This window comes from Nannobrachium achirus, assembly GCF_963921795.1.
Source record: "Nannobrachium achirus genome assembly, chromosome: 19".
In the NCBI taxonomy this organism is placed as follows: domain Eukaryota; kingdom Metazoa; phylum Chordata; class Actinopteri; order Myctophiformes; family Myctophidae; genus Nannobrachium; species Nannobrachium achirus.
The window spans coordinates 1,190,534-1,205,918 of record NC_137826.1 but is presented as its reverse complement, the minus strand read 5'-3'; the positions used below and the strand labels follow the sequence as shown (position 1 = coordinate 1,205,918).

General features: G+C 40.5%; 1 protein-coding gene across 1 annotated transcript; it reads left to right on the top strand.

The window, feature by feature from the left end:
- Positions 1–146: 146 nt before the first annotated feature.
- alkbh4 (alkB homolog 4, lysine demthylase) lies at positions 147–5,780 on the top strand (the record flags this gene model as incomplete). The annotated part of the gene is made up of 4 exons (XM_080748695.1): positions 147–263; positions 1,965–2,153; positions 3,648–3,918; positions 5,342–5,780. The coding sequence occupies 4 exons, from the start codon at positions 147–149 to the stop codon at positions 5,635–5,637; spliced, it is 873 nt and encodes a 290-aa protein (XP_080604821.1). The 3' UTR covers positions 5,638–5,780.
- Positions 5,781–15,385: the final 9,605 nt, after the last annotated feature.

Below are 15,385 nucleotides of genomic sequence, written 5' to 3'. Positions count from 1 at the left end.
TAATAGGTTTGCTGCCTTTAAAATAAAGGTACAACAGCGACATCACTTGGACATCACAGGTCAGTGCATCATCACAGTGGCTCAAAGCGGAACCTATGTGCACGGACAGTGATTTAGGTGAGTCAGTTTGACTGGTGCACATGAATATGTCCACAGACAACAACAACCATGGCATCTCAACATGCGGGTGCAAGGGTGTCCGAAGCTGTCTTTTCTGTGAACATTTGAAGAGAAACGGAGCCATAAGTGAAAATGCAGCAACGGTAAGAGCGCTTACACCCCCCCGTCGGCCGAAAATAGATCTACAAGCTCACACAGGGCGAAATACATCCGATGAGCTGACAGCACAGGACAGCTCATACACTCAGAGCCGAGAGACATTGGACAAGCTTAGGCTATGGATAAAAAGAAAACATATCTTTGAATGATTTAGGTATCTTAACCGTAGAGACCATTATATATTCGTTGGTAAGCAAGCTATTCATTTTATATATCAGGAGGTGGCGCTAGAGTCAAATTAATGATTGATTGATGGATGGATGGATGGATGCATTGATAATCCCTACTATCAGTGAGTGGCCAGACCTTTCATTTAATCATTTTAATGTTGTGTAATAATTCGATATAATAATTGTGATTTAGAGCAATTTTAAGCTACTTTATATTGTTGCTGTTACTGTCAGCAGACCTTGGTTGTCAGAAACTCAGATACTCTCTGAAATGCTCTTTAGATACCTCATTAAATGTTACTATACATTGAGAAAGAGCTCAGGAAACGTGTGAGATGTCTTTTATTTTTGCTGAACCAGTTAAATGGTAAAAGGGAAAAAAGAAAAAAGTGTTTTTCATCCACCCGACTGTGTCATTGGTGTCAAATTAATTAATGTCTCTAGATTGTCTCCTAGTCCCTGACGTACTTCAATATACCATTTGCCAAAAAAAAAAGAAGTAACAGGAGTTTTATTTTATTTTTTCAAAATTACATTATAAATAAAGCAGTACTGACAACACAACATCTGCAGGGCCAAGGCCAAGGGGAATCGTATCAATGAAAACAAAGAGACTTCGGGTAACTGGAACATTGTGAGAGACTTAATGCAAGAGAGGACAAGCTGGGCAGCATTTGACATCATCAGTGGAGGTTTGACCTGAGGTCACTTTTAGGGAATCGAAATATCCCCAACATCCATTTATATCCTGGGGAACATTTGCCAAAAAAGCAGATCTACAAGCTCACAACATTTCACATTGTGACGCGCTGTGAGCTTGTAGATCGGCTATTCTTTGGCAAAGAAATGTGGTAGAGAGTGTAAAAATAAAAATAAAAAGTATCAAGTACGTTATTTCCAGGTCTGTTTTACCAGTTACGGTAAGAGGGTTTAAATGGTATCGGATATGCAGCTCGGCATATAAAAGGTGAATTGATCCCGGAGTGTAAATCCCTAACTTCCTTTAAAATCGGTCTGAAAAGTCACTCACAGACGGCTGCTCCTCAAGACTTGTAATAGACTAAGCCCATTTTCCACTGTAAATATATTTTATTTATTTTATTTTTCTTCTTTATTACTTTTTTAACTTTTTTTTCTATTGATGTTATCCTCTACATAGTACTGTGTTCTATCCATCTGTCATTCAATGTTATATGACATACATAAAGTGGTTCCTGTGTAAATAAGCCGAAAAGCTTACTAGGATCTCCTTTTAGTTGACTGTGTACCAGTGAACTGTACTGTCATGAAACTGTACCTTTTCCTATGCAAACTTCTGATAAAGTCTTCAATCAATCAATCAAAGCTTCTGCTGGTCAAGTGATTTACTGTCGCCTGCAGATGTCAAGATGTAACAAGTCCTTCTGGTGTTTATATGAAAGTTGGGTCAGAATTATGTCCTGCTACTTATTTTGATAAAAAGGTTGGTTTATTGTATTGCCAGGTGTGATTTTGACCTCAGTGTTGTTTGTTCAGGTTGTTCATCATTTCCACTACGATCCTCAACTGGGACGAGCCGTGCGTGAAGACGGCAGTCCACTGTCTTTCCCCTTCCCTGGTGTCTTTCTGCGGGAAAACTTCCTATCCGAAGAGGAGGAGGAGCAGCTGATAAAGACCGTGGACCAAGATGTGTGGAACACGTCTCAGTCTGGCAGACAGAAACAGGTCTTGTGAAATACTGTCTGTGTCTGTATTATCCCTTATGCATGTGCCCTGGGCCAACTTCATCGCATAACGGTGTTGCACAAATGTAATGTTAGTGATATTTTGTGAGAATGCATATAATTGTGGAGGGTCCTTGACATGGAAAACGTTAAACAATACCAGTTTGGCCCGGGATTGTCCCAGTCCCAAGCTTAGCGTCCCGAGTGAGTCCTGACCAATGTCTCTCTGTGGGCAGTGTTGTTTTTGACAGCAAATATTGATTTAGTTTTAGTCAGTCTTTTGAATAAAATGTCATTTAGTTTTTTTAGTCATAATTTAGTCACCTGAAAAGTTTTAGTTTTATTAAAATTTTAGTCGACTAAATATCATAAGATTTTAGGCGACTAAATCTACAGTTGATTTAGTCAACTGAAATGTATTTTGGCAGGCCTTGTAATGGCTGATTTTACACTTGGTTGCGTGCTGAAAATAGCAGATCTACAAGCTCACAACGCGTCGCGAGCTTGTAGATCGGCTATTTTCAGCACGCAACACCTGAGAGCAACCAAACATAAAATGACTCTCTTCTCCACTAGTCCCTCCCTAACGTTTTAGTCTAGTTTTTATTTTGTTGACGAAATTGTCAATATATTTAGTCTTCGTTTTAGTCATCATAGCTTAGTTTTTATTTAGTTTTCGTCAGTGAAAAAAACGTAGTCGACAAACATTTTTCGTCATAGTTTTAGTCGACAAAATCAACACTGTCTGTGGGGTTTATAAAATGTCATACCACTGAAAAGTATTAACAAAAGCCTGTGATTGAATAACACAGGTTCTTTTTCCCCATTTCCAAAAAAAGGGGTTTTGAACACAATGAGGTTTAGGGATGGGACGATATGAAAATGTATTTCATTCCACTATTTTTTTTTAAATGTTTAAAATATATGAACATTTTTCAACGTAGAAACGATGATTATGAATAATTGCTATTATAATAGATTAAAAAAATAATAGATACCTACTTCCTCCTGCGAGGGAAATTCAGTATTTTCAGCCCAACCCAGCTGATTCGCTGCGCACAAGGAGCACGTGAGCAATTAGGGGTTAAGAGTCTTGCTCAGGGACACACATCCACATTGCTACCCTGGCCTGGAATCGAACCTGGGACAACCAGGGGCTCTGGTTCCACCGGCCGGCTCCCTAACCATTCAGCTATGTCAAAGTTATGTCAAATTATGTCCATGAATCAAATACAGAGGGCTTTCAACGTAAAAAAAATACTTATTTGAGATGTTCCTTTTAGGCAGGGTGTTTAACTGTACTTGTACTGTACTACATTTCAATTGTATTGACTATACTTGTACTGTTCTCCATTTTTGTCTATTAAAATAATCAATCAAAAGTATTATTATGATTATGATGATTATGTCAAATAATTGTGATTAGACGATCAAGTAATAATTGTGACAGGCCTAGTAGGCATAAACTCCTCCCTTTCTTTTGTCGTCATTGCAGGACTTTGGTCCAAAGGTGAACTTCAAAAAGCACAAAGTGCGACTGGGCGGCTTCTGCGGCCTGCCGGCCTCCAGCCGCCCGCTGGTAGAGAGGATGCTCTTGGAGCCTGTCCTGGAAGGCTTCCGGCCGGTGGAGCAGTGCAACCTGGACTACCATCCCCAGCGGGGCTCGGCCATCGACCCACACCTGGACGACTGCTGGCTGTGGGGCGAGCGGCTGGTCACCGTCAACATGCTGTCAGACACCACGCTCACCATGTCCTTGGAAACAGGTCAGGGCCGGCCGGCTGCAACGGTCCATAATTCGGGGCAATTCTCGCTATTTCTACGTGTCATTTCGACTAAGGGTTAGGTTTTAGGGCAGGGTAGGGCATTCACCAAATATTCGAATATTCGAAAATCAAAGTCACTATTCGACGTTGTTCACCGAAGTCAAATATTCGTTTGTTTTTATTTTCCTATTGTTTTCTCTTTAAAAAAGATATCGTTTATAAAGCTTGGCTAGATACGAAGTCATAAGAATGAGTTGTCAATGCCCCTGATGGATGAATTTGTTAATGCTCTATACCAGGGGGTTCTCAAACCTTTTTTGGCTGTGACCCCCAAAATAAACATATTTGGGGACCCCCACCCTGACAAGCACTTGGAATTGTAGGTATTACATTTAATGTGACTCGGTTCCGCAGATAAATATTATGCTCACAACGTTGCGAGGCGTTGTGAGCATGTAGATCGGCTATTTTCACAATGTTTGCCTCTTGCTCACTTAATATTTGACAGTTTGACCAGTTTGGTTAGTCCTGTCGAATATTCGACTATTCGAATACTTTGAGGTAGAATAAATCGAATACTAAAAATCCATATTCGTGAATGCCCTAATTTAGGGTTAGGTTTAGGCATAGTTTTACTGAGGCTAGGGTTTGGGTTAGGTTTAGGCATTGAGGTTAACATTCACCAGTGTCGGCAGGTTAGCATTTCACCAGGTTAAAATTCACCCGTGTCGAACAAATCTTATGTCGTGTTATATCGACACGCTCCCGATAATTCGATTATATCGATTACTTTTTTTTTCTCGAATAACCAGGTTTTATCTTTGATAGCTAGCGTGGTTGCCAATAGGCGAGACACTATTCTTCTAACTTTTATGCCAGCTAAAGTGAACCTGTTTTTTGTTAACCTTGAAGTTATCTGGGTTGTAAGGCCAGATATCTTGGACAACATAATGTCCAATCAGACAGGATTGGTCATGCTTCTCTTGACATCACAATGTGTGATTCGTGCAACCACACTTGCACCTTGCTATTTTGTTATGTTTTGTTTAATTATCAAGGAGTTGAATTTGATTGATTTGATTAAATGAATACACCAACAAAATAAATATTGATTGAATAAATCGATTATTGTGACTAACCACTTCAGCCCTATTTTGTTTGTGTTTGCTTTGTTGTTTTATAGTGTTGCACAATAGAGCTGCACAAAAGTGTTGCATAAAAATAGCACATCTACTACACGCTTTGAGCTTGTAGATCTGCTATGAAAATATATATAGTGAAAGACAAAAAGATAAATTACATTTTCCCCCCAAATCTGTATTTTTCTTTTAATTCAAATTGATTTTCTAAACTGTACAGTATATATTTTTAAAATAATAAATCGATCAGTTCCATTAACTGTAGTTCCCCGAATGAAAAACAGGTCTTGCGGAACTGGTAGGAGGAGACGTGGGACCTGCGGAGCCGGGTCGGGGGGAGGAGGAGGAGGAGGAGGTGCACGTGGCCGTGCGTCTCCCTCGCAGGTCTCTGGTGGTGCTTTTTGGCGAGGCGCGTCACAAGTGGAAACACGCCATCCTCAGGAGGGACATTGACGCACGCAGAGTGTGCACCACCTTCAGGGAGCTGTCCGCAGAGTTCCTGCCCGGAGGAGAGCAGTGGGAGCTGGGAGCTCGACTGTTGGACACTGCTCTGACCTTCCAGGGGACTCCGGTACGGTGACCGCAAGATGCAGGGTTCCCACGGTCATGAAATTCCCTTGAAATATTTTGAAATTAGAAAAATATTTTTCCAGTACTGGAAAAGCTTTGGAATTTATCAAGGGTCCTGGAAAAAAATGCTATGCATTGTCTTTGGTTACTGATTTTGTTAATACCTCTGAAATGACAATTAAAACATGGGCCACATTAAACATGGGCCAAATTGTCAAATATTAGAGGCAGAAATTGTGAAAATAGCAGATCTACATGCTCACAACGCCTCGCAGCGTTGTGAGCATGTAGATCTGCTATTTTCACAATAGAACCGTGTTATACAAAATTCCTCAACTCTTAGTGCTCGTCAGGGTGGGGGTCCCCAGTTAAAACATGATTATTACGGGGGCCACGGCCTGAAAAGGTTGAGAACCACTGGCATATACACTACCTGTCTTTGGGCATTGCGCATAGGAGTAAGCGACCTGTTATTGAGCTGAATTATTGTTGTATAGTCCTGGAAATTGGGTTAAATATTCTGGAAAAGTTTTGGAAATGAATTGGTAAAAATGTGTGGGAACCCTGAAGATGCCCCCGTTTGGTTTGGCCTGGCCGCCTCGGATTTTCCCAGTTTCAAGCTCACTGTCCCCAGTCCACTGACCAATCTCTCTTAACCCATTTAGACCTGAAAAAAAAAAAAGTCTTCTAGAAAAGTCTTTCTGAAAAACCTATGTTTCTCTGTCAGTGGTTTTCAAACTTTTTCATGTTAACTCTTTTACCGCTTCGGACGTTCCCGTTCGCCCCAATTTTGAACCCAGCTCGTTGCCAATACGGCCTCTCGTTCTTTTACCTTGTCTGATGACTGTAAGCTGATGAGGGGTCGCGCGGGTGTGTACAGTAAAAACATCTCCCGTAATGCTGCTTTCAGCTCTCCACCACACGTAAACATCAATGATGTCCAATTCACTTCCTGGCTGTTCTCTGTGGACCTGAGCTAGATTATGCATTTCTATCCTCTGAACGACGGCAAGCGGAGCGGCCCAATTCACACCTATTCTTTGCATAAGGCTGTCCTCTGCCGCCAAATTGGCTAAAGCACACATATAATAAATAAAAATAAATCCTTTGCAAATAATGAATAGATATTTTTCTATAACATCGCAAAGGTAAGCTGCTTTTTGCTGGCACCAGCCCCAATAAATAAATAATAAGGCTGGCAGTAGAAGTGTTAAGGACCCCCTAGAATTATATGTATTTGACCACAGACCCCCATCTGAAAATATTTAGTTACAGGGACCAAGAGAAAGAAGGAATTGCGTTACAAATGTCTGCCTTAAAAAATATATACATTCAAAGATTTGCACACATTTTCAAGATTTCTCAAAAATGGAAGATCTACAAGCTCGCGGCGCGGACTCTGTGCCGCGCTGTGAGCTTGTAGATCTGCTATTTTTTAATAGTTAAAGCATGAAATAATGGTTAAAGTTTTGACACAGATATGCATGCCCCGTCTAGAGCTGAGGGGGCAATTCCACAAAATGTCTAAGTCTTAATCCAACATACGTCTTCAAAAACGTATGTTGCTTAACAGTGGTGCTCAAACTCTTTCATGTGAAGGACCCCCGAAAATTATATGTATTTGGCCACAGAACCCCATCTAAAAAAAACATTTTGTTCCAGGGACACCCAGAAGCAAAGAATGTAGTTAAAAATGTATATATTCAAAGATTTGCTAATTAGATCTACTTGTATAGCTGCATTTTTTTTTAATAGCCAAAGTGTAAAATGACACAGATGCTTTCCCCTTTTTAATGGTTTAAATTCACTACTAAATTGTCCCACCACAGTTAGAGTGACCCTTTTTTTTGTGTTTATATGAGACGTTTAGTATGTTCTGTTCTGTTCAAACAAAGGTGCAGTCACTAGGTTCTCAAGAGGCTGCCGCCTTACCCCTTATGCTTAAACCTTTTTGCCAGAATTATTATTATTTTTTTTTTTTTAAAGATTTTTTAGGGGGCTTTTATGCCTTTATTGGACAGGACAGTAGACTGACAGAGGAAATGGGGGGCGAGACGGGGACTGGGGAGTGACATGCGGCAAAGGTCGTCCGGATCAGGAATCGAACCGGCGACACCGTCAGGCATCAATGCCTATGTGGCAATGCCTATGTGGTATGCGCCTGGACCAGTAGGCCAGCGGGCGCCCCTCTTTATTTTTTTTAAATAATGAAAATAGCCGATCTACATCGACATGTTGGGAGCTTTTAATGTATTTGAAAATAATAAAAAATTCCAAAACAGTTTAGGCATAAAGCCGGCGCGCAAGATGGGGCCCTAGGTGTACTACGTGCTAAAATAATTGTACCCCAGTCTGATGAAAACACCAGGTTACATTTAAATATACATGTATAATAATAAAAAAGTCAAAGTAATTATCCAAAGTAGCGAAAAGAGACCATCTACAAAGTGATGCCTTGTGAGGTTGTAGATCGGCTATGTCCGCATTTCTTTTAAAATCTAAGTGATTAAGGGTCCCAGTATGTGTTCTTGAAAAACTCCGGTCTAGGCCGAGAACAAAGCTGCTTTGATTCAGAGGCATTGAGAGGAATTACAAATACGCGCCGCGCACACACACTGAGTGCAAAGCCAGCACTTTGAGCAGGGGGTTATCAAATAGATTTGACCCCAGGCCAAATTCTCACATAATACTCTTTGGGCCTGGCCGGGGCCACAAATACCGCACACACACTCACTAAATCAGTGTTTCTCAACCTTTTTTCTGCATGGGCACACTTTTCATGTCCCAAGAATCCATGGGCACACCAACATAATACGGGGGTGTAAATATCGTCACTGTCGGGAAGAAACCTTGTATCTCAAGTTTCATTTGTACATTTCTTCGCAAAGTAAAGCCCTGCTTCATCGTACAAGGCTGTCGCACAACAGTAGTGAAAACAGCCGATCTACAAGCACACAACGCCTCGCGTCGCGAGGCGTTGTGTGCTTGTAGATCGGCTGTGCTTGTAGATTGGCTTTCAAGCAGTTTCAAGGGGCACACTTGACCCTTCTCAGGGGCATACCAAAGGTACCCAGGCACAGTGGTTGAGAAACACTGCACTAAATCACTGTGTCCTGATTTAACAATGAGTCACTTTTTTCTGCATGGGCACACTTTTCATGTCCCAAGAATCCATGGGCACACCAACATAATACGGGGGTGTAAATATCGTCACTGTCGGGAAGAAACCTTGTATCTCAAGTTTCATTTGTACATTTCTTCGCAAAGTAAAGCCCTGCTTCATCGTACAAGGCTGTCGCACAACAGTAGTGAAAACAGCCGATCTACAAGCACACAACGCCTCGCGTCGCGAGGCGTTGTGTGCTTGTAGATCGGCTGTGCTTGTAGATTGGCTTTCAAGCAGTTTCAAGGGGCACACTTGACCCTTCTCAGGGGCATACCAAAGGTACCCAGGCACAGTGGTTGAGAAACACTGCACTAAATCACTGTGTCCTGATTTAACAATGAGTCACTTCAATCCTGGTCAAGCGATATGCAGAAATGTGTTAAAAATGTATTTTTCATTTGAATTAATTTTAAACATTTCTGACCAACGCAAAGCTGCAATAAAATAAACCCCATTGAATTACAAAAATGGTATAGTGTGTCTTTGTAACAAGAATATAATTTGTGTTGCAAATGCATTTTTGTCTTTAAAAACAAACAAACACTAGTATTTGTTTTTGAGATGTATGCACATGCAATTAGTTGTGCACTGATGAAATACAAACAGAACTACCGGTATGATGGTGTAAGAGTAATTGCCAGCTTCACCTGAAACACGGGAAAGTACTTTAGCACCCGCTTCAGTTGGGTGGTTATTGGTTAATAGGGATGGGACGATAAGCAATATTATTGTTTATCGTGATAAAAAACACTTGATTTAATTTATCGTGATATCGTCCTCCGTCATGCACTGGGATCAATTCACCTTTTATTTGGTAAAAAAGTACTTATAATATACGTACTTGATACAGTCTTTTTTCACTCTCTATCCGCAAATGTTCCGCCCCAGGATAATAGATGTTGGGGATATTTTGATTATCGCGATACTATCGTAAATCGCGATTCAATTTCTTTGGTCACAATAATCGTGATATGAAATGTTCATATCGTCCCATCCCTAGTGGGTAGATAGGTGACCACCAGTGCTGTACTGGGCCATTTGCAGGGCATGAGGGCTGTATCCCAGTTGGCAAGACATAATTAACAACTTCAGGACATTACATAACCTTGGATTGTGCACTTAAAGGCAGTAGTTATTTTGAATTTTTTTAATCTCTATTCTGATATAATACAATTGCAAATGGTTATGCGCTTGAATAAAGTGAGTGGCAGATCAAGTGGCAAAGTGAGTTTAATGCTGTTTAATGCAATCCACTCAGTAGGAGTTCCTGCATAACTTCCTGAAACCTTATCGCAGCTATACATCAACTGGGGCGGGTACTAAGTATTTCACCTTACCCATTTAGAATGGGTACACATTATTGTGTATCATTATTTTGTGCTTTAACTATTGAAAAATAGCAGATATACAAGCTCACTGCGCGGCACCGAGTGCCACGCTGCGAGCTTGTAGATCTGCTATTTTTGAAAAATCGTGAAAATCTGAATTTTGAATCCTTCTATGGTTTATTGAAAAACCTATGTTTCTATGTCAGCAATCTGGCTATAGCCATCGTCAACGAAAAGGTCCTTTTCACTTAACTGGAGCTCAGTTGGTCTGTTCTTGAGAGACTACTATGTCAGTGGTTCTCAAACCTTTTCATGTGAAGGACCCCCAAAATGATATTTATTTGGCCACGGACCCCCATTCAACATATTTAGTTCCAGGGACCACCCAGAAGCAAAATTTGAGTTACAAACGTTCGCTTTGAAAATGCATATATTCAAAGATTTGCACACATTTTTACGACTTTTTCAAAAAATATGCTATTTTTCACTGGTTAAAGCATTCAATAATTCTAGGCCTAAATGGATAGCTATACTGAAACCTTATCACAGCTATACATCAACTGGGGCGGGTACTAAGTATTTCACCTTTTACTACAGTATATGCTCACACAAATGGAACATTGCCGAATTACAGAAGTAAAAATGTTTCCATGACTCACATTTCTGTTGCCTCCTCTTCCTTATCTACTCATGGCATGGTAACATCACAGGAAGTGTCTGACACAATGGCCTGGACGGCTGCTCAGACAAGCCACAAGGACCTTCATTTTTACTAAGAAATGACTGACATTGTGGTCAACAGGCGTAGTGTTGTTTCTCAAACATCTCCATGTCAAGGACCCCTAAATTGATATGCAACATTTTGGAACCTGCCGTCACTATTTTGGGCATGTAATGGCCCCAAAAGCTCACAAACGGTGCATCACACCATCATACAGCACAGTATATAATGGGGCTTAAGTGGTTAACTATTAAAATAAATCTATTCAAAGAAAACATGTTTACATTGCCAAAGCAAGTGTCAAAATATAGTAAAAACTGTTGAAAAGGGGGATCTACAGTTAAGCCCCTTTTCGACTGCAGCTTTAGCACCACACTACACGACACTACACCACACCACACCGCACCACATAAAAATATCTACATTTTCCATTACACAAAGAACTAAGAAACAAATTGACCCTTTTAACTGTGATTATAATCCAATATAAATTTGTATTACAACTATCCTAATTATAATTAATACACTATAATGGATTATAACTAGGATTATTGCGACCGTCAGGTCGCAGTTTAGTATCAAAACCTCCACCGGCCGTCCGTCCGTCCGTCCGTCGGTCACACGTCACACCTTTATATCTCCGCATCAGTGACATCACACTGCTTGGTGTGTGCCGTCACGGTCATTTGTGTACGGTGTGATGTCATACTGATGTCAGCAGTGTGATGTCATACTGATGTCAGCAGCTATGTCTATATATGGAGTTATATGTTGTTCGTGTCCAAATATGGGGCTTGTGAGGTCAGACTTAGTGAGATTCGTCGGTTATCTCCATATATGGAGGGAGAACCAGCTTATGAGCCGATGAGTTGTGTCAGAGTCGAGATCCTGCTTGCATCTAATCTGTCGGTAGATAATGCCGGTCTTATATAAGGGTCATTTGTGTACGGTGTGATGTCATACTGATGTCAGCAGTGTGATGTCATACTGATGTCAGCAGCTATGTCTCTATATATGGAGTTATATGTTGTTCGTGTCCAAATATGGGGCTTGTGAGGTCAGACTTAGTGAGATTCGTCGGTTATCTCCATATATGGAGGGATGTGTTGGTTATCTCCATATCTGGAGATTCAACCTTCAACGATTTTGACATCTTGTTACTAATCTGTCGGTAGATAATGCCGGTTTTATATAAGGGTCATTTGTGTACGGTGTGATGTCATACTGATGTCAGCAGTGTGACAGGAGATTTATCTCCCGATTAGGGAGTCTTGATAGTAAAGTATTAATGTATTACCATGATAACTATAATACACTACAATAGATTATAATTGGGGATATAACCAAATAGAATCTATTATCATGTATTACAACTATATCCTGGTGGTCTAAATGAAAAGTCATAGCTCAGACCTACTCTAGATTGGATACGTTTTAGTACCACGTTTAGTACCACTTTCACACCACTCTACCCAGGTCCTTGTAGTGGAAAACCTGGCACAAGTGGGCGGTGTGGAGTGGTGTGGTGTTGGCCATGCCAGTGGAAAAGTGGCTTTAGAGGGGGTTAACAGAGCTATTTCACATTTTGTCCTTATACGTATACATGTTACAGTATATACAGTATACAGCAATCTTTTGCAGTCATTTTGGAGCAAATAGCATTTCTGCATCATTTCTTTTTTCTCAAAACAATTTAAATGGAACGGTATACAGGGAAAAAAGCACAATTAAAATACATTTAAAGGTAGCAGCTCTATTTATAGTATGTGCAGTAAGTCTAGAGGTCAATCAATGGTTTGTAGTCCTTAGGGTGGTTGTATTCCATTCGCTAGCCTTCTTTTATCGCAACAGTTCACAAATCTTGATGCCGTGTTCGCATATTGTTGTATTTCTCCCAGTAGGTATGGGAGTTTTTTGTCGTTGGTCATGTTTTCACTCACTTTGGGTGTGTGTAAACTGTGGGAAGTATATGTCTCTGATCTCTTGATATAGTGGGCAGGTGGGTAGAAAGTGTAGCTCTGTTTCCACCACATTTTGTGGTAAGGCTGTGTTCGCTGAGTCTGTACCTAGTCAAGGGAGGCTTTACTAAGTTTGGGTCATCTACCGTGCTCAGGTATTCTGCAAATGTATATTCTCTTTTTAGTGCTAGATAGCATTCCATTTTGCTTTGGTTTTGGGTTGTCTCTTTCCAGTGTGTCTTAGCCTTCTTTTAGTTTTTTTATAATCTGGTGAAGTCCAATGGGTTTTCCGTCTGGTAGTTGTGCTTGCGTTTGTGTACCCAGAGTCCCAGGGCCAGCTGACTGAGGGCTGAGGTGCATCCCTGTAGGTTTTCACTATGTTTGAGGGCTATGTTATGGAGTGTGTCTGGGTTGATTTCTTTATAAAATGTACAGTAAGTGCTCTCCTTTTTAGTGTGAGTGGGTATCGTCCTAATTCTGCCCTGCAAGCATTGTTTGTTGTTTTCCGTTGTGTGCGGAGGATGGATTTGCAGAATGCAGAGTTCTGGGTGCAAGTTCTCGGTTTGGTGTTTGTACCATTTTTCAAATTCTTTGGTTGGCAAGGGGACCCCAGATCTCGCAAACCATAGAGGGAGATGGGTACTATAAAAACAATGCAATACTATTTGAATATATAGTTATTGCAATGTTGTATAAATCTCAAATCTGGGTGTTATCATGAGCAAATAGATTAAGTCTGTGGGACAATTAAAATCCCATGTGAATGCTGGCACTCACTCAACTCAAGCCATGAGTTGTTCCAACTTGAATGCAGTGGGGTCAGTTCAGCAAAAGCTAGGGTATGGCAAAGATGGGAGTCCTCATGGAAAATAGGCATTACATTTTGGATAACACGGTTCTATTGTGAAAATAGCAGATCTACATGCTCACAACGCCTCACAGATGTAGATCGGCTATTTTCACAATGTCTGGGGGGAAAAAACGACTTTTGTCAGTTATGTCAGTTTTTTACACTGGTTTCTACGGTTTCTTGAGCTGGATATGGCAGCCTAGAATGGGTTTTCAAGTGCAGCTAAATTTAGCATGTTAGTAAACGTGCCACAATTAACAATAATGCATTGCACCTGTGCAGCTGACCTGCGGAACCTGGTAATATACAATTTTGTCAAGCTGGGGAGAATACAAGTGTGGAGAATATAATTATAATACCTTGTTAAAGTGACCATTATGTTAAATTTTGCATTTGTAGTTATTTTACTGTAATTTAACAACATAATAACCAGCGCAGAGCATCCATTCATGGATTTATATTTAAAAGTAACTTTTATTTTCCCCCCTGGACCCAGGGTATGGCAGCTGCATACCCCTACCATACCCAATTGATGGCCCTGCTTGAATGCAACATTAAACAAGCGGGTCTAACATGGCTCAGGGGCAGTTGCAAATCTAACCAAAGGTCCATCCTCTAGGTATGTGATATGTAACATGTCTATGATGTCAAATAAAGATGTATGTGCTTTTCATTTGTATTATTAAATCTTGGTGATTCTGTGACAGATTATAAATTGTTCTAAAACGGCTAGTTCCATTCCTTGATTCTGATTGGCTGGTTTCCCTTAATTGCTGTGGTATATGAGACTATAACCCACACCTTGAATCAGTTTATATCAAACCCAGGTGTGTTATTTCTTTCCACAGTGTTCCACAGCTAGTGCACCAATTATCTTCACCTGTGTTGTTGGCAAAAGGCTGGGAACTACTTTCTTGTAGCTAGGGACTACTTTCTTGCAGACCAGACCTTATAGTGACATAGAACAGTTTTAATTGGTACATGTCTATGATTTTTCATGTTGCCATATTGTAACTGTTTTAGAAAAGCAATAAGCCACACGAGGCTTGTGGTTACCTGTATTTTACACCGGCTGAGAGGGTTGGAGACACTCGGCTGCGCCTCGTGTCTCTCTACGCCTCTCAGCCGGTGTAAAATACCAGGTAACCACTCGCCTCTTGTGGCTTATTGCTTCAGTAAGTCACTCCCACCTTCTGCTTGTTTTTAATGCGTTCCACATGTAATGCCACTGAGCTGGAAGTCCTTTTCATAGTACAGTTTGTACTATGAATGAGTATCAGTGGTGGAGAAAATACTCAATGACATGTGTGTCACATCTGCTATTCTCATTATTGACATAGAGCGTTTTCCCAAATTATAAACATTGTGGAGTAATAAGGATAATATTTGTGTTTGAAATGCAGTGGAGTGCAACTCATAAGTATCAAAATAAAAGTAAACTAAAAAATACAAAAACAGTTAAAAAAACAGATAAAGTTGAGGAAGATTATATTGTTATTATGATTGATTATATGTGACCTTATTTTCAGTACATTATGACTCTGTGCCTTATGATATGTGATGGCTTGTAGGGCTCTATTTTGATTGTCTTAAGTACCAGCTCTTATGCCTTAAATTAAAGGCCTGTCCATACTGTCTGCGTCCACCAAACTTTTCGTCGGAAAGGTCCAGTTCAACTACAAAATGACGCCGCTCGCATCTTCTGCCCCGAATTAGAGTTCGGAAAGCTGCACGT